The sequence below is a fragment of the Chaetura pelagica genome, unplaced genomic scaffold (genome assembly GCF_000747805.2).
Source record: "Chaetura pelagica isolate M959 unplaced genomic scaffold, ChaPel_1.0 scaffold222, whole genome shotgun sequence".
Classification (NCBI taxonomy): Eukaryota; Metazoa; Chordata; class Aves; order Apodiformes; family Apodidae; genus Chaetura; species Chaetura pelagica.
Window position 1 is genome coordinate 3,540,340 of NW_009952711.1, and position 20,360 is coordinate 3,560,699.

Here is a 20,360-nt window from a genome sequence, read left to right on the forward strand (position 1 = left end):
GGAATGCCTGAGGAGGCTGGCAAGAGACAAGCAAAGGGATGGACTGTATCTGTGTACTGAGCATAAAGGCAGTAGCATAAAAAGAGCCCTGGTGTGGCCCCTGCTGAGATGAGGTGTAATGCTACGTACTGTCCATCAGGGACAGATCTTACGCACTGACCCAGAATTTTGCTTTGTAAAATGTTAAATGTTAAATGTTCTTAATTGGAAATTTGGGATATCATTAATAGGCAGTGGTCAAACTACTGGCCTGGGAATTACTGGTTTGTATTGCTCATTTTCAGCTGACTTCCTAGGTGGTTTTCCTGTTCTTCCCCCCAAACCTTATTTTCTCACGTGCTGGAATCTGTTTAAAATGTTTTGAGATTCCAGGTAAACAGCACTATGTAGCAGTTAAGTGGCTATGTGGAAGTTATACAGAGAAATTTCATTTTTAATAAGCAACGGTCAGCTCTGTAAATATAATATGAATCCACTTCAGTTTGTAAAAATGATTTTGTTACAGCTGTACCATTTTTATTTCTCAACAGACAAAGAAAGTGTCTTCGTTTCCAAGTTTTGTTGATGGTAAGTTTTATATTATCTGTAGGCAAAGTAGGAAAAAATGGAAGTAAATGCTTTAGTATACTTTATATATTATGACAATTCTAAAAATCAGTCAACCCCAAAAGAATACAGATGAAAATTTTTAAGTATTGAAGTATTTAACTTTATATGAGGAAAATGCATACATGTCTTCCTGAAGTAAATTTCTAGACTGTCAAGTGAGAAAATACAGTAGGAAACATAAGGATCTGACTCCTTCGATCTGCCATGAACACACTTTTCCCCACAAAGAAATTTCCCCCATAAAGAAATTTTAAAAAATTTAAATGCCGTTCTTAATGTGGGGAAAACTTACTGAGAATTAGAATAATAGAAAGTTTAACACAGTTTTTTTTTCTATTTCCTGATCTCATCAGCTTCTGTTTTTAGTAATGTCCTTAAAGAACTAGAGCAAATGGCAAGTTCAGAGATTGCCCCTTTAAGGCAGATTGACATCTGAAGGAGATGACAGATAACACTTGGCCTGCTAACTGGTAACTGCTGGTAACTAACCTGGTATTGCTAACAGGCCCTAAATACAGGTCAATTAAATGCATTCCCCAAAGGTCATGGAGACAAGAAAGAAAGCTGGGACTTTGTAGAAATAATCTACAATATAAATGGATAACGATATATAGTATAATGGACAACTCTAAAGGGAAGTCAGCATGAGCAGAGCTTTAAAACAGACTGGATAAATTTACCCCTCACAGCTCCTGCAGATATAACTGCACATTTTAATTTTATGGGGATAAAAAGGTTATGTCTTTTCTTACCTATCAGCTCACTAGTCTGTTGGAAAGGTACTTTCTGTTGGAAAGAGTATACTTTTTTCTCTTCTTTTTAGCTCAATATTTTTTCTTCTCTGAATTTTTTCTGTAGTCACACAGTATGGGACCTATAGGCTATCTATTAGGCTTTTCTATTGCAGGTATTGTATGGCATTGTCTAGTACAAATAAGTATGTAGCTTACTAGGAGCTTATGTTAGCTAACATGACTGCTCTCTGAATCTGAAGAAAACCAGTTTTTATTACTAATTTGTACAGACAGTCCCAACAGGAACTGGATCCTACTGCATGCGAGAACAGATCCTGGCAGCAAACACTCACTCTGAACATGGATGGCAGCACCATGTTCTGGTTATATGCATATTCAGCTCTTTAGGCACCTAACTTACAGCATGACTCCTTAACTATAGTAACTATATCTGTCTGAACACATAGTAATTTTCATAGGCCATGTGGACATAAAAGCAAATTAGACAACCCGCACACACAAAAACACTGAAAATGTGTCCTTTTGCTATTGTAATTGTTTTAGTAGTAGCACCACTACATGCTTGTAGTGGTAATTAGTTCTGTGTTCAGGGGTTCTGGCTTTTTTTCTCTCTGTGTTTGTTCTGTCACCATAAATCTCATTCCCTTGCACAGTCACAACCAGGCTGAGGTGAAGAAATCAGCCAAAATATGAAACTTGTAGAGAAGTATTTTGCAAGGTGACAAATGCCCTAAGTCCATTTACTCTTTATGCAAAACCTGCTGCAGTGTCACACACCCTAAGGTCTCAGGGATGGTAAGGATGGTTCTCTGCAGGACGTGCTTCTGTGCTCTTACTGCAGTTTCTAAATACTGTCTGGATCCTTGGTTTACACGTTATTTTAGATAAATATAAAAATATGTTCCTAACAGATTGTGGAATTCAGTTATGGTGGATTATTGAATTAATATATTTTTTATTATTCTATGACTACAAAAGATAAGTTTATTTTAAAATGTTTTGACCTAGTCTATTCTAGAATTATATTTGTACTTGTTGCATTCATAGATCAGCAGGAAACCAAATAATCTCTATTGCATTTATAAAATAGTGCAGAAATTTACATGTAAATTTTCCAGAAACAGTTATCTAGTGTTTAAGTACCAAAACTTAACATAAAAACTCCAATATTTGCTCACACTGAACTAATCTTCAAATTTCAAATCGATTTCTTTCTTCTTCCCTTCTTCCTCAGTAAGCCTCACTAGTGCTTACAGTCAAGGGCATGTGAAGTGCTCTGATGAGCTGGGACCTCAGCCAAGTCTGCATTTTTATATTATTTAAAGCAGTCAGAGATAAGGGAAGAAAACACTTGGATGACCCAATTTGACCCCGGCAATTTTCAATGCTGTTCCATCCTTCCTACACATCTTATGTTACCTTGGAATTGCTTACATTGCCTTTGTGATGTACCTTTTACATGTTTTCTGCCCAACATGGCTTCATTTTTATTTTTGTTTCTGTATTAGCTGTTAGCATTTTGTACTTGCTGTTGTTTTATACATGGTGTTGCAGAATTTGTTGCTAATATAATGATTCTGCAAAAATCACTTTCTAATGCCATGAAGAGATGATGAAACCATATCCATCGAAAAACCTGCACTCTTTGAAGAATTCAAATAAATAAAATCAGGATAAGAAAATTGCTTAAAACTCTAGGTTATTTCCATGTGCAGTAAATTTCTGACAGATTAGTTAAAAACAGCATTGCTGTCACCAAACAGGCAAGGCATGAGAAGGATTTTGTGTTTTCTTTGTTAACACTCATTAATTTCACAGACCCCTAAGACAGGTGGGGATGACTTTTGCTTGGAGGTGCCAGCAGTGTATGTTAGATTAGACCTTAGACATGTGTTTGAACCTGCCTTTGAGGTGGCCTTTCAGTGACTTGGAAATCAAGACAAAAATGTCTTGCTCCAAGATGTACAAGGCACCAATACGACCAGAGTGACCCCAATTCTATGTTCTTGAAAATAACTGAAGAGAAAACAAGCTTTCCTGAGTTCAGCCAGAGTTTTTGAGGTGGGAAGGAAGTAGATTAAGGGACTGATGTTTTAAATAACTGGCACCTTTTTTTTTTGTTATTGGCAAATCCTGTAGACTCTGAATTTTTGTATTTGCTCAATGTAGTAATGACTGTATTAGAATTTGTACCAAGAATTACAACTTCACTTGTCTTCAGATACACAAAATATTAAAAAAAAAATAATCTAAATTAAGAACTAAAGGATGTTAGTTAAACCGATTTAAACATTATGTGGGTAAGCATATTTCAGTTAAAGCAACCTCGATTCAATTTAGACTGATTTATTTAGCCTGAAGTGAATGAAGGAAAACAAAATTAAAGCCACTTTAATTTTGAATGAGTGTGTTGATGCAGGTATCTAATGAAGTTTTGCTAACTTAACATTAAATTCACATCTTTAATTAATTTCCCTCTTTGGTACCCTTGAAACAAGATGTCAGTATCATGAAACATTAATATTTTGTTGCATGCTGAGAAAAGTGCAGATGGGTGGGACTAAGTTGAAAAGGGGTATGAATAAGATCAGAAGAGGTGCTATATTAAATACATCATCCATCTACTGAAAAATGTAAGGGTGCAAAGATGTAAGCAAAGAGGAACAGAGATATAGTAAATGGAGCTCTTGTGGATTTTTAATTTTCTTTGATTCCTATCAGTGAATTAGTGCTGTAGGAACAAGGTTCTCCTTTTGAGCTGTTGTGAGACTTGGTTTTCATGAAGAGTTAAAGTGACTTTTAAGCTTTTTTCATAGCTTCCCAAGGATTTAACTGAGGGTTTTCACATTTTCAGTGGATATTGTAACTATTTTCTTTTTTAACTCTTTTCTAATACTTTGAGAATTTAAAACTCCACAGAATTCTATTCTGAGTTATAATGAAGATCCAAACCATTGCTCTATTTGTACGGATGAGATCTGAAGCAGAATGTGTCCTCCTCTAGTGTGTCATTATCCTTGCAAAGCTATGGTGTTTGCTAGAAAAACAAACAGCTCCGTTTTGGGTGAGCACTGGTAGTTAATATCAAGTCTCTGAAGAGTGAAGGACTGGTACAAATACATAGATGTGTTTATCTACTTTGCTGAATTACAAAGACTGTTTTGGTTTTTTTTGGAGGTTGACATTTCCAGCAAGCAAATGCAAGGTCTGTGTGGAATTACAGGTGACAGCAACATTGCTTTAAGAAGAAAGTAGCTTCTTTTAATCAAATTTCTTGTCTGTTGAAAGACTTCTTCTATATGCAAACCACTGTTTCAGTAAATTTCATCAGCATAGCATGCCATATGTTATTCCTTCTCCACACTCTAATTTTCTACATTCAATTGATTATCAATACATTTGAACTAATCTACTGTCTAAGAAAACCTTCTTTTAATTTAGCATCTCCCTTCAGTGTCATTTTCATTCTCACACATGAGATTGATGGACTTAACATGTGTTAGCAGCTTGGCAAGTTGGTACAGCTCAAAGAAAATTTATTTTACAAAACTCTGGAGGAACAGAAAATACTCACTGTCAAGACATTTCGCCCAGTTCCCAGAATGACTGTTCTTTACTGTTGATCTAATCAATCTAGATGTAAAGCTTAACAGCTGAGTAAAAAGGATGATGAGCATAATCCCAGTATTAAATAAATAGTATCCTGTATTCTCTTCTCCCTGCCCCCTCTTTTTCAGCCTTGGAAAGAAACAGGAATTTCACCAAAGTAACCATGTATAAATAATAAGTGTATGCAAAGCCATTTTGTTGAATTAAGGCTAAAATTTAAAAAATACCAAGTTCTAAGTTCCACTGTTTTACTCTCTTTTTTAACATTAAGGATTTCATACTGTTTCCATGTACTCCTTTTCCATAACTGCCTTCTGTGACTTACCTGCTTCCTGAGGAAAAGGCTGTATGACCTGGTGTGCAGATGGCATTGATTAGACCATGAAGGTTTTATTGAACTCCTGTACTGAAGCATGTTTCTCCAGCTCTCAGTTCCTACAATTTGTACAAACCTGGGAACTGCATTTTCTATCAGTCTCTGAACTCAGGCATTACACATGACTAAACAGCAGGAAGATGCCTCCTCTTAAAGTTTCCTGAACTTTCTTACCTGTTAAGTTTCACAGCAGGCTTTTGCTGAAGTGAAGTACACCTTTGTGCCCATTGTTCATGAGTATTTTTGCCAGAAGTGATGTTTGGGAACTGTGTACTTCTACAAGCATGTAAAAAATGTGTGGAAACACAAATCTGTATTCAAGCAGCAGTTTAGCTCATACACTGTAACAGTCATACCTATAAACAGTAAGGAAGGAACCTGTCAGCATGACTGAAACTTGCAAACAATGCCAACGTGTTTATCAGTGCAGCACAGAAAAAAAATTCCAGTTATTTTCCTGTAGAATTCCACAATCAAACCATTATTAAATATTTTAAATACTGTATGTTCAATTTAGATGGTTTTTTTTTGAAATTATTATAGGGAAAAAGTAATTTATATTCCATGGGCTTTCTTCCTGTTTCACACAGGTTGTTCAAGCCTCAAGATCCTTTATTCCATTTCTCATCTCTCTACCCTCTTTTGAAAGGCAGTAACTGTCAATGTCTCCTGTCAGTTCCAGGACCTTGTGAACCTGAAGACCTCATTGATGGGATCATCTTTGCAGCCAATTACCTGGGCTCCACACAGCTGCTGTCTGAGCGCAACCCCTCCAAGAACATCAGGATGATGCAGGCCCAGGAGGCAGTGAGCCGGGTGAAGGTAGGGGACTGGGGTGGTCGGATCTGCAGCTTCAGTCCTGTTCAGAAGTGCACTTACATGAGTATAAATCTGGTACTGTAAATACCATTAGTTTCCAGTGCCTATTATGAAATTACATACAGCATCTCTGAGCATTTTTTATATAAAAAAATATAAAGTGTTCCAGAGGCTTTTCAGAATTGTTTTGAAGCTGTCTGAAGAATTCAAGTATTAAAGACAAATTGCAGATTGCAATTAGGAAACATTCCAGTGTATAAAAAAGTGCATTTTTGGTTAATAATCAAAATAGGATATTTTTTATTTTACAATTTTTTAGTGGATCTGCTGTAAATATCTCATCCAAATAAACTCACACTTAAAAGGAGGTACATTTAAATGCTAATAGAAAAATTTTATGCTTAGTCAATACTGTATTTAATTAGTAAAAGTCGCATGTTTCTGAAGGAAACTAGTTTGGGAAAATTGTTTAATTAACAAGAGACTGTCATGAATGATGACCGATTTGGAATTTAGAAAAAAAGGGAAGACAAGAAAGGTTCAGCTCTTTAAACTTTTCAAACCTCTGAATTTCTATTTTGCATATTGTGATTCCTCAGGCAGTAAGGAATTGTTACTGCTGTTCCACGTATCAATAGCAATCCCCATCTCTCAGGGACACTTTCACTACTTTAGAACGTCACGGAAGAGAGCTTGAGTTAGATTTGTTCAACAGTTACATATGATTAATACAGATAGAAAACCTTGAATTTAAAATAGTGCCTCTGCTGTTATTTTAGACTGCTGTATATTTAGCAGGATAAGAGCTATGAGCAGCTGTTAACAAACAACACTCTTTGGTACCAAATTTTTTGTACTCAGTGATCAACGTGCACAATCCCATTAAATCAAATTACGTCCAAGAACCTCGCAAGATACAAACAAATCTTTCTCTTTTGCACATCCTTCTCCCTCTGCCCCCAAATTTTTAACAGTCTGGATTCATAGTCAAAAGGTTTCCCTGACTTCCCACACTGTCTTTTCTCTTTCTTTGTGTGTACATCTGTCTGCATTCTTTTTTTATGCTACTCCTCAGAGGATGCAAAAGGCGGCTAAAATCAAGAAAAAAGCGGTGTGTAAACTGTTTTTCTTGAATGCTAATGTTTGCCTACATTTTTGTTGCACTTGTTCTCCATGGAGTGTTGTGTCTTTCATTATGGGTCCTCATGAAGTTGTAATTTTGGTTTCTTCTTTGTTGAGTAGTAGAACACGAGATGGAATAAAATGAACTCATTATCTTCATTGTTCATTTGCTGGAGTGCCTGTCTGCTGCTCTCCTTCTGTTAATGCCTGTGGTTCCTTTAGTCCAGAGGTGCCACCAGTGTTATCTGGGAGATTTTTAAAAAGATAGCATTTATTTTTATTTTGCTAACCAAAGCAGTAAGATATATTTCCTGTGCCTGTTACTTACTTTATTAAATTACAGGAGACATTTCACTCAGTTAAACAATACTTCAATTAACTAAATAGATTTGACAAAAATATCACTAGAATGAATCTTGCTCTTTTTGTTGGTCTTGGATGAAAGCAATGCAAGCAATTGCTACTGAAGTATATGCTTGCTTTTGCTGGATGAGACTTAATGCAAATAAAATCAAACTGAATTAAGTATAGGTATAGCTAAGCCTTTATAACTACAGAACAGAGCAGCAAATACATCATTCTTCCTTGTACTGTTTCATCAAAGAACCAGTCTCTGACCTGGAGACTGATGCTTGCCTTTAGCACAGGGTGACAGTCTCTGGCTGTTTTCTTCTGAGGCTGCTAAGATGGGTGCTGCTAAATTCCAGTTGCAATAGTGCAATGTGGACAAGTAGCCCAGAGAAATAAATAGGTTCCTGCTGGAGCTCAGATTATCAGGTAAGCCCTTAGATGATGCTTCCATGAGAGGTGGTAGTTGCTTTGCCACTTTCTCTCCTGTTTCCTCATGTGTGCAGAGCCAGGACTTACACTTACTGCCATGTTGCTTTACACTGTAATCCCACTTGCACTGTGACCATGTTTTCTAATGAGATATGGAAGTATATCCCAACTAAGCAGTGCTCAGAAGTTGGTCTAAAACCCAGCTGATGGCTGGCTGTGATATGAGAGAAATATTATTTCAGCACTCATTCATTTATTTAAAAAACTAAGCTAAAACTCTAAAATAACCCTAAACCCCACCACAGCACTGAGCACCATCTTGTACTTTTTTTGGTGAGCCTGCTGAAGATGGCAAGGGCTACACAGCTGATGGGCACTGACTGACCCTTAGTTCTCCTACCTTCTCAGCTCCAGTGCCCCAAGTACTCAAGTGCATTGAAGAGAGTGGGGAAGAAACAGCCATACTCTTCTAATTAGAGAATTTTAGTACTTAAACTGTCAGTCCCATGGGCTCCAAAGTGTCACTCTCACCCACAAAATCAGAGTATGCTCCATTCTTTCTGTGCAATAAATGCATTCTTTGCAGGTATTTAGAAACACCTTTCAATAGCCTGCCGTGGTTGAACAGTGCAATTGCCTCACATCCCATTATGCTTGAAGTGATCAGTGAGTTTGTCATTCTAGAGAGGAAATTCAAAGTCCCCTTGTAACAAAGCATTTGTCTTTTAGACTTCAGAGGGAGATTCCCAGGCCTTGACTGAAGTGGATCTGTTCATCTCCACACAAAGAATCAAAGTTTTAAATGCAGACACACAGGTAAGTTATGATTAAAACTCTTCAAGAATAATTTTGGGTTAGACCATGCTCTTACACTGTTAGTGGGAAACTTCACTCACTACATTTGGATAAAGTCACTGTTGTAAGAACAGATCTACTATTGTTGTAACACCTGCCATTTGCCTATACGAAATGCTGACACCAGTTTTGCCTACTTGATGTATTGGTAATATCTGCATGTTAGTGAGATCTGTAGTTCAACTTACTCATATCTTGCCATTTTAAATATCTAACCTCTGATTTTTCCATTAAATCACATCTCAGCTACCATCCTCTTTGCCTGAGGTAAATTATTTTAATTATTCATATAAAAGAAGCATCTGGAGACCACAGCCATAATCAGCCTCATCCTCTAGGAATACATATGTATATTCAAAAAGAGGTAGTCTTCATAAGATGGATTCTTTAGAAGGAATTTACAATTAAATACATATAATTTATACATGGATCCCCATATTTACTATAATAATTTCATATGATCTTTTAGAGTTTGATCATACGTATAGAAACTTTTCAGATTTTTCTTTTTGAGAGGCTTTGAAAAGGGAAATTTTAGTGACATTGTTTGCTTAAGTTTTCACTAAAAAGCTCCACTGTGTGTAGCTAACAGCAGACCAGCAGTAGGACCTCCTGTTACATTAAAAACCAAATCATTTAGAAAGTGCTTAGTTCAGCTAGATACAGCCAAACTATAAAGTTTATCTTGTAGTATTTAGAAAAATGTTTGGAGGAACTTTACACTATCTTTTCAATGATACTTTTCCACAACTTAGGAAGATAATACTTAGTCCTTTTTTTTCACTGCAGAAAAGACTAAGGGTTATAGGAGTTCAACTGTCAGAAATATATCAAAACAAACCCTTGTAGGTAGTTTGTGAGCAGAGCAAGGGTTAGCACAGATTTGCCAAAAGTAAATAATGTCAACTCAGTCATTTTCTTTCGTGACAGGGAATATATTTCTCCATGGCATAGAAATAGCACACATAACTTAATCAATTAAATACAACTTTTATATCATATAATATAATCTATATTATATGATACAAGAGAGACAAGCGGGCTAAAAATATTTCTGAGACTGTACTTATTTCTGATAATTTGCCATGTAGATGGCAATATAAAGAGATAAAAAGCAGGCTACATTTAGAATTTTGGTTTATACTTAGTATATAATCTGTTTTTCTAACAATGCAAACTGAGGCACCTACATCTTGCTAAAATTTAAGAGAGCATTACTGTCTTTTAATGTGAGGATAATAGTATCTACAGGAAATGGATTATTTTCCTTTTAACATAAACAGATGTCCTGAGCATGGCACTAGAACTCCCGAGAGATGGAGCCAGAGGAGCAGAATCTCCCATGACTAATGGGAGCAGTATTTACAATCTGCCATCCATAAGTTGTTCTGACGCTGCATTTCATCCATGATAACCAATACCACCATTAGTTTTTGTGACCTCATGGTAAAGATGTATCATCCAGAGAGTATTTTATCAAACCTTATGACTATTTTTTGCATTAGCAGGTGATAAAATGCTAGTAATTATGAGTGAAAAGATGACTATAGACAATAATTGATAAATGAACAGCTACAGTTTGTAGTTGGAATATATGGCAGTAAATAGATGAGGTTTTTTTATTGAGAAAGGACTACTATTAGTAGAAGTCAATCTTTCCCTTCTCTAAATAGCTCAGCATTTCAGCTGAACACCAAGCCTTTTAAAAATAAAAAAGGAAAGTCCTTTGAGGCAGACCATAAACACTTGATCAAAGTAACTGTTATCTTATTCTCCTGCTTCCCCTGAGATTTCTAGTCATACAAAATGCAGTGCAGCATGAGATTGGTGTCAAGCGTGAGCTGGTCAACTAGATCAATAATAATTTTTGGCTTGGTAATATTTTCCAGTGCTAGTGAGGTTTCCTGGCTGGTGTAATTACCATAGGTCTGTTTCAGCTGGTGTGGCAGCTGGCAGAGACAATCTCTTCTTCCATGGCTTTATCAATTATATAAAATCTCTTTCTGCAGTGTGCTATCCATGTTTTAATCCATCTGTAGTGTTGCATAGCTCACATGAGGTAGCAGCTGATTTAAAATGTAAAATTCTCAGTTAAAAAAAATATGCAGCAGGGTTCAAAATACTGAGTAGCACCAGCAAAGTGCACTGTCACATGCAACAGAGCCAGCATTGGTGGTTCTGCTGCCCTCGGCAACACCAGGAAGCTGCACCCCTGCCACTTCTGAGCTGCACTGAATGCATCCAGCCCAGGCTGACCACCTCTTTGGTGTATGTGGTAGAACTGACCTTAGGTTTGGCCACGTGCCTGCTCCATAGGAGAGCAATTCTTCCCCGACTGCTGTAGCTTCAGGGGCTTGCGACAGTGCATGAAAACAGCAGAAATACCACTGCAGCCTCTTCCACCTTCTTGCTCCATCAGTGAAGAGAAGCTGAGAGTGAAGCAACTGGGAAAACTAGCAGAGGAAACGTATTACAAATGTTTATGTTAAGAGCCTCTGGTAGATAACTGGTTCCATAAAATCTTCTGACTTGTTAGGCTAATTTACACTCTCACAGGATTACATCACTTGAAAGCTTGGAAAATGCTTAAGTTTTCCTCCTTCATGTGTTCTTTGGGTTTCAAGAGGGACAACAAACAGGTTTCTAGTGGAGTTCCTTAGAAAGGAAGGGAGATTCTGAGAAAGGGGAATCTGGACAGGAGAAGATTGAACAGGAGTTTTGAAGAAGGCCAGGAGAGAGGCTGACTTCCTGAGGATGTAAGAATAACAAGGATGGAATGGATTGGACTATAAAAGGGATGAGAGAAAGAGCAGAGAAGCAGATGGACAGAGATGGAGGGATTAAAGGGAAAGTAACAAAAGAAGAAAGGGGGTGAAAATGAGATAATGGTAATAGAAAACAGAGTAGAATGAAATATGGAATGAGAAAGTCAAAAGCAAAGACGTGTTTACAGTCACTATATCTGATTTGCCTTATTCCTAATTATAATTGCATAGACAGGAAAAAGGTGTCAGGAAGGGAAGGAATGACTGCTTGCACTGCTACAAGGGGAAAATACAAAAAAACCCCTTTGAGTAACTTCTGTGTGATAAGGACAGACAGACTTTCTTGGCAGGTGAGAGTAAACGCATTCTTTTTTCCCAGTCCATTCACTGTGCTCACTGCATTATACCCCTACAGAATACTTAGTGCAGACTACTGAAAAGCAATTATCTCTGCAGGGCTCCCAGGATCCTGCTGAGACATGTCTATTATAAAACGTTTTTCCATACTGAGAGAAGTACTGTAAACCCTACTGAGCTGCTGCAACCCTTAGAGACACTTTCCAAACCATCTCTTAACCATCACCACTTTTCATAGTTTAGTGATAAGCCTAACGCTTTTTCTTTCAAGCCTTAGAAGAATCATTAGAGTAATTTTATGGGTTTTGAGTCTCTTCAGTAAGACAGGTGGTTCTAAGAAACAACGATTATTTTTCTCTCTCTGTCAAGTTAAATTGTACTGAAATTCTTACAATAATTACTCTTGTCAACCTGATGAACAATCTTTCTCTCAGGTCTTAGAGATTTGTTCAGCTAATGGTAAACTAATGCTTACCTGTTTATATAAAGGATGCTGCTGCTTATATACGTTATTTAAATAGTGTATTATCTCCTACCATGTTATAAGGGGTGTTTTTGGAAGATCAAGGGAGACCTGCCAGTACAGACACAGCAAAAGGGTATCTCAGGCATCTAACGTGACTGAGTTAGATGAAAATTGCCTTCATGCTGCTCAGTGAGATATTCTGATACATATCAAGAGCCACTAGTAACTAAAAATCAAAAACCCTAAACAACAAATAGCCTTCTTAGTTAAGAAGCAAAACAAAAATACCCCACAAACAACAATTGTAGTCAGTTTTCCTTTCTTCACATACCTTTCCCCAACATACCTGTGGAAGCTTTGCTTGTTGCTATTTGCATCCCTGGTGAGATTTAATTCCATCTAGGATTTGGCTCTCCTAACCTGATCCCTAGCTACTTGGACAACCTCTCTGTAATCCTCCCATGGTACCTGCCCTAGCTTCCACCCTCTGTATGCTTCCTTCTTCAGTATGAGCTTTTCTAGGAGCTGCTTGGTTATCCACATTGACCTCCTGGAGTCTTTAACTGACTGTCTCTTAGTTGGGATGCATCACTCTTGGGCCTGGAAAAGGTGATCCTTAAATATCAGCCAGCCTTCATGGGTCCCTCTTCCCTCCAGGATGTTATCCTATGACACTCTCTTGAGCAGATCCCTGAAGAGGCTGAAATCTGCTCTCCTCAAGTCACGGGTAGTAAGCTTGCTGTGAGCCCTCCATGCTGCCCTAAGGATCTTGATCAGAAAGTAAATTAAGAGTTCAAAAAGGCTAAAGTAATTAAGAAGATGCAGAGCTCATGGATTTGAGATAGAGGCAATACTCTTCATGGTGTTTTATGTAAGAAATGTTCATTAGGATGAAGGTTGGATAGATTTCTACTTAAAATCATCCTCAAAGGCAGCAGCTCTTCTGAGTTCGTGCTCGCAGCACAATCCAATTGGCAGCCTGATGATACTGACTGGAATACAACTTGACTGTGAGCCCAGACCTGTTCCCTGCAAACTGACCTGAGAGATGTAGGTAGGCAGAAAAAAGTATCAAAAATTCTGCCTACAGAGAAGGTGAAATCCTGCCTTCACAGCTCTTTACAAAGAAAGTAAGTTTTGCTTGGATGTGTACGAGCAAATGTTACCTTAGATATTATTGGTATCATAGGACATCATTAAAATAAAATTGGGAAATGATAACATTTTCTCATACCCATATGACTTTGCTAAAACATGTGATGAAGAAATGCAGAAATGCATCTGCTTCATTAAGCAAAAGCAATACAAAAGGGAAACATTACTTGCCAACAGCATGAAAATCGTTGTAAGTCTAGAACGGCATTATTTGCAGGAGTAACCATGGTGTATGTGCTCAGGCAACACTTCCACTGAAGCTGATTTCTTGAACAGTCACAATCCGTGGAGTTGGGGCCCATTAACTGCATACGGAGTGTCAGATCTGGGACTGGAAAGTGCCTTTGTAGGTTTTCTACTTCTCAAGCAAGAGGCCATCAAGGAGAGGGAAGATGCAGCATCAGTAGAATAACAGCAAGCATGAGGAATGACTTGGTTTCCCTTTGCTCTCCCCAGGAGACAATGATGGATCACGCCCTGCGCACCATCTCCTACATCGCCGACATCGGGAACATCGTGGTTCTGATGGCGCGGCGCCGCATGCCAAGATCAGCTTCTCAGGACTGCATTGAAACAACACCTGGTGCCCAGGAAGGAAAAAAACAGTACAAAATGATATGCCATGTCTTTGAGTCAGAGGATGTAAGTACATGGAATTAAATTTATTTAAACATCATATGTCACTTAGAAAATCTCTGAAATTTTATCTAATTAATTGAAATAATTGTTGTTGTCAATAATATTTTCTGCTTGCAGCTACAGGTTATCTGTGGAAACATCAGCCAGTTCTTCATCCATGGTTGTACCTCTTTTCTGTCTCCACAAATTCATGTCTCCCTCAGTTCTCTTTGTCTCCTCTGTTATAGAATAATTTGTGTTCTTTCAACAGTGCTGCTCCAAATGCTTTAGTACTTACTTATCTGGAGTCATCTGGAAGTTGATAGCCATTCCTGGTCAAAATTAGTTTATGGGATATTAAATTGATTATTCATTCTGTACTGGGTCCTTTAGTTCAGAAGGCTGGCACATAAACACATAAACCTCGAGACACGTGGCAATGAGGTGAAACCATTCTGAACCTCTTTCAAACTGCAGCCAAGTTGCTGAGGTCAACCAGTCTGGCAGGCTTGCACCAGGTTGCCCTCTGCCCAATCCTTACTCCCTCATGGTGCACTTACCTGTGGTTGGTGCACGTAATCTGAAACATCTGCCTTGATACTTTGAGGTTTAAGAACAGATTCAGCTGTTGATTTTTCAGTTCTTTTTTTTTCATCCCTAGCAAGGATTATGAATTAGAATGTTTATATAAATGCAGTAGAGCTAAGAAAGTTTGGTTCTCTATGTTTATAGACATTTTTCTTCATGGCCAGTGGAGTTTAGCAATTCTTAAGTAAAAGACCAGGAAGAACTTGCTTCTGACTACTCTCTCAGAACATCTATACAACAGAAAGCATTATTTGAGTAATTTTATGCCATAAGATAATCGGAGACCTAATATTATATTAGCCCTATGACACTTGTTTTTAAAATTCCATTTTAAAAAAGAAGATTTTCACTTGCATCAGAAATACCGAAAGATCAAAGAACTTGGAGCCATTCTCAAGATAGAATTGCAGAAGTAGTGCTCTTCAACACAAAACATTTGTGGGAAAAAATACCAAGCTAGTCAAACTGAAAAAGCAAAATTTATTATCTGAGATACAGATATTAGTAATAGGCTGTACCATCCTGATCATTGTTACATAAGAACAGCTTTAAATATAAATTCTGTCATACCAATTAAAAAAGCATTGAGCTCTTTGGTTCAGATAGTTCTAACTCCCAGGTTGGGTATTATTTGAACGAAGCAATAATTTTCATTATTTTAAAGCAGCTAAGCCTGTGAAGGAGAAATGGCATTGTCCAAAGGTGAGAGTGCTGCACTGGGATTGTTTTCACACCTAGTATCGCAGCTCTGCCACTTCTTTGCTGGGGTGACCTTTTCAAGCAACTTAATTACATTATCTCTAAGTTGTAGATAATACTCAAGATTTTAATAACCATTCATAACAACCTTGGAGATACAGATGAAATTAAGATGTGAGAACTGGCTGTTACTAGCAGTAATAGAAGAGAATGTGACATATAGACATGTTTGTTTTGAGAATGCAGAATGGAGGCAAAAGCAAAGAACTGCAGAGACAGCAAAGGAGTCTGTAAGGACTGGTGATAAACTTTAATACTGGAATGATATAAAAAATGTTATTTATAACTTCTATACTACTTCAAACCTCCTGGTATACTGATAGGATCAGAAAAGATGTTTTAAAACATAAATGTTTTATGACTGGCTAGGCTAATTAAGCCCTTGATTTTCTAGGACAATTTTCCAGTGAAGCAGATTGGTGCTTCTCTGTGCTGCAGCACAAATGTAATAAGAAAACCGCCTTTCAGCATCAAAGAAAACACTGTATCTGATGGCAGATTGCAAGGAGATTTAGATTTACAGTATTGTCTGGAAAACCCTATGCATTCATAATACATTTATCAAGTACCTGCTGAATAAAAAAGTGTGTTGCATTTATAGTTTGGATAGAAATATTTGTAGGGAATTACATTGTAAGGTCTTATTAGCTCCTCCTCAGATCATTGGGAGATACTCATATCCCCTGATGACAGAATCCAGTACCTGCAAACTATAAATATGTGAAGCTCAATGTGACATTCTCCTGGGAGCTGCTGTAAACTCAGGAACATTTAAAAAAATCAAGCATAGAAAAATTTGACTACTAATTCCTTGTACTTCCCTCTACCCCTGTTTCTCTGTGTATCAGTGCCATCTAGTGGAACAAGAAAGTAAATTTTACAGCAGTTCAGTAAGGACTTAATTAGTTGACTTCTGCAGAGTGCTGAATGTGTAAAGCTGTCTTGTCATCATTGTCAGTTTCTGTAGATTTCTTTCCAATGCCTACGTATTTCTGACATCCAAATAGCAGCCAATGGCTAGTCACATTTTATTGCATACTTCAGTAAGATGCATGCACAGATAAGTGCTGAAAAAATTAATACAGACACGGGATTTTGAAGAGCTGGTCTTAAAATAAACAAGCTATAATCACGGCTCTGTCTGCGTACTTGAAAGCATCCCTAACATTGCTGGTCAAGGTGTTAATGGGAATAGCTACTGTAGATGTGGAATGGATAACTAGGGCTATTACTGGGTTGCTGGGAATATGAAACACAGGTATCAAGGCAGAAATAGGAGAGCAGATGGTTTTCTTGAAGCAGTGTTTTCAGTCCTGTAAAACCAAGCTGGAGAAGCAGCAGGTGACACAACAACCAAAATCATCAGTGCATACATCTGTGAAGGCACGTGCAAGCAGAGCATCCTTTCTCTCCTCACTCCTGGAAATATGCTGTGATCAGAAGCAGGGTTTGTGACAGTCATTTCTGTCAGCTCTGTTCCATATTGGTACAAAGCCAGTCCTCTCCAGTGTTTATTGGAACGAGTACATGAAGAGCATATGGCTACTTGCTACTGCAGTGTGCTGAAGAGCGATCCGCAGGGTTTTGAAAAGCAGATTGCAATTTGATTTTGGATGTAATGCATTCTTTCTGTACAACTGACCTGAAAGTGACTTTATATCCATACTAACGTAGCAACTTTGCAGGATCATTTATTCTGACTCTGTCTTTAAATCCAGTCTCTCTCTTGCTTTTATGGCTCCTGCTGTAAACTGTTTATGGGCCCTTTCTCTGAGCTGTGTTTTGTTCTACATTTCAGGCACAGCTGATAGCTCAGTCAATTGGTCAGGCTTTCAGTGTGGCTTACCAAGAGTTTTTAAGAGCCAATGGAATTAACCCAGAGGATCTCAGTCAGAAAGAATACAGTGACATCATCAACACCCAGGAGATGTACAATGATGATCTCATACACTTTTCCAATTCAGAAAACTGCAAAGAGGTAAAGTAGTTTCGGAATTTCTTTACAGTTTGATCTGTTTTTTTCAGGAGAATGTAGGTGTCATGGAAATATCTTTTAGCATTTTAAGGATGACTTTATCTCTCAAAATGATTTGTTTCATGAATACTGTGCTACTAACAGCAGCTTTATAAGTTTTTAGAATTTCTTATTTTAATTTTCAAGGTCTTCCTGCTTCTACTGATCAAAACAGTAATAAACCACATGTATATCTGACATAGATAAGCTCTGTACTATTCACAGTAAACAGTGTAAGGTGTTTATGTTTTACCAAGGTATTGATGCAGAGAAAGACATGACAATCCATTTTAAAGCATGTTGTGATTTATCCTTAATAGATGCAAGGACGAGTCCAGGATGCTGTGGCACTGAGAAAGCCAATTTCTTTTCCCCTTTTTCAACAAAACTACCACATGAAATAGTTTCACACTTGTAAGAATTTCCCTCAAGTGCCCCAAATGACATCAGTGTAACTATTTACATTTCATGTTGGACTTAATGGATTCTTCCTGTACAACAGCCATATAGTTCACATTTTACATTTCATACAAATATCATTGCAATGCTGGGCATTCAAACCAGAATGCAGCCAGTGCAGCTGCACCCAGATTCTGCTCTGTCTTGCATTGCTGCAGCAGGGATGGATCTGGCCAGTATTCTAAAGGTCAGTTTCTGTGCTGAGTCCTAAAGCAATCTTTTTTGAGATGAACTGCAAATTGCTTAATCCTGCAGTCACAGCTTCCCTACTTATTTTTTCTAGCATTACAAATTCTTTTGTACAGCATGTGTGTTCTTGGGAAGAGTATTTTCCACCTATACTGTACCTGCAGATGGAAAGGTTTTGATTTCATGTGTAGTTTGACACATCTGCAGTCAGAGAGTGTTTTCCTGTGACTATAAAGCCTGACAAGGTGTTTCTCTTGTAGCAAACATAGGAAAACTCAGTTGAACAAATCTTAGTCTAATTTAGAACTGGATCAGGAAAATATAGATATGTCACTTTTTAAAGTGATCTAAAAGGTCATTATGTGGCATCTTTGTTTCTAATTGGGTGACAGCTGCAACAAAAGTCAGCTGGCCTTCATGATTCCTGCAAGTACAGATGTCCCTGTCCTTCCACATTTGAAAGAAAATAATTCCCAGCATTTTGTTAAGAGTGTGTTTTCTACTTAAACTCTTACTCATCTTCTGTAAAAGATAGATATGCTATGATTACTGAACAGTTAACATCACCATATTTGAGAAGTCATCATTTCCATTACATGAGCATGTCAGGGATCTTAAATCATCATGCTAAGCTCAAGTATATTCAATAATGTTAATAACAATAGTAATAGTAGTAATAATAACAACAATAATCAAGAGGTCCTTGCCTGAAAATAAGGACAGACAAACCCCTGAGATTAAGAGACAATCTGAGCAGTTATGGAAGAAGTGGAGCTGAACTCAGGTTCCAGGCATTGCCTTATCCACAAAATGTTACAGCCTTCCCTAGCTGCCAGGTTCCAGGGAGGATAAAAACTTACTTGGCATTCATTCATTTGTATTTGGTTCCACCAGCATCTGCAGAATTAACCAGTGTGTTAGTTTCTTGCTTATTATGAGGACCCTTGTGACCTTCAACAAACAAGTGGAGGGTGGCCCTGAAAAGAAACAGGAACGTGTTACACAGTTTTTACCAGTCCTGTTCTACCTCAGGACAAAGAACAGAATTACTTTTGTAATTTGCAGGTGTTAGTCAGGAACAACTGACATGCCAGTACTCAAATTTAGACAAATCAAAGCAAAAAATGTGTTGTTTTTTAAAATTACTTTTAATTGCAGCTCCAACTAGAAAAGCAGAAGGGAGAAATTCTTGGGGTTGTGATTGTGGAATCTGGATGGGGATCCATTCTACCCACTGTTATCCTGGCTAACATGATGAATGGAGGCCCTGCAGCCCGTTCAGGAAAACTAAGCATTGGAGACCAGATCATGTCCATCAATGGGACCAGTTTAGTTGGTCTACCTCTTGCTACATGCCAAGGGATCATAAAGGTACCACAAACTTAAAACTATATGCTGTAGATTGTAAGCCAGTAGAGATGTACTATTCTGACAATCAGTCCTGTAGACTTCCAGCAGATTTTTCATATCACTGAAAAAATAAAAAAGGTAATTATAATTGACAACAAGGAAGATTATCAACAGATATTAGGGGGGATAATGTGCAGAAGTGTAGGTCTGGAGAATTTGTCTGCAGCTTTGTTACTGGGCCTCAATTAAGTTACTTAGCTACCTCCAAAGTTTCAGGCTTCCCCACAGCCTGCAAATCCAAGGATTGACATCTACTGTTTCTTTGGGCTCTGTGTAGATGAAATGGCTGGAGGCTTGTGACTGCAGGACAGATGAAGTGAGTAGACACCATCTCAGACTGCATTATCTTTAGTCAATGAGACTAATTCTAATGTCTGTGCAGATTTACCAAGAGTAGTAGCAGTAGCAGGAGATTATTTAGCCAGATGCTGGTAAAGCACAAGAACTAGTCTGTTCTGGTTTTTTTTTCCTGAAAACTTTATTAAAGTTTCTGTATTAAATAAAGGCAAATTTTTTAATGTTTTGTTGTGCTAAATAGCTTGGGAAATAAATAAAACAGATAAATGTATTCCCACATTAACAACAGATTTCTAATTAATTCTAGCTCATCTTTCTCAGAGCAGCTGCTTTACACTCTTGCAATTAGAAATCCATT

The 20,360-nt window shown here is 37.6% G+C and overlaps 1 protein-coding gene across 2 annotated transcripts in view; it reads left to right on the plus strand.

The window, feature by feature from the left end:
• APBA2 (amyloid beta (A4) precursor protein-binding, family A, member 2) overlaps window positions 1–20,360 on the plus strand; it is a 39,063-nt gene that overhangs the window by 9,663 nt on the left and 9,040 nt on the right. The window contains exons 3-9 of one of the 2 annotated variants that reach the window (XM_009994399.1): window positions 531–567; window positions 6,026–6,171; window positions 7,244–7,279; window positions 8,800–8,886; window positions 14,125–14,310; window positions 17,432–17,611; window positions 19,454–19,666. In XM_009994399.1, coding sequence (XP_009992701.1) covers window positions 531–567; window positions 6,026–6,171; window positions 7,244–7,279; window positions 8,800–8,886; window positions 14,125–14,310; window positions 17,432–17,611; window positions 19,454–19,666 — 885 coding nt within the window. The remainder of the gene's footprint in view (window positions 1–530; window positions 568–6,025; window positions 6,172–7,243; window positions 7,280–8,799; window positions 8,887–14,124; window positions 14,311–17,431; window positions 17,612–19,453; window positions 19,667–20,360) is intronic. The other variant, XM_009994400.1, reaches the window with a different exon arrangement.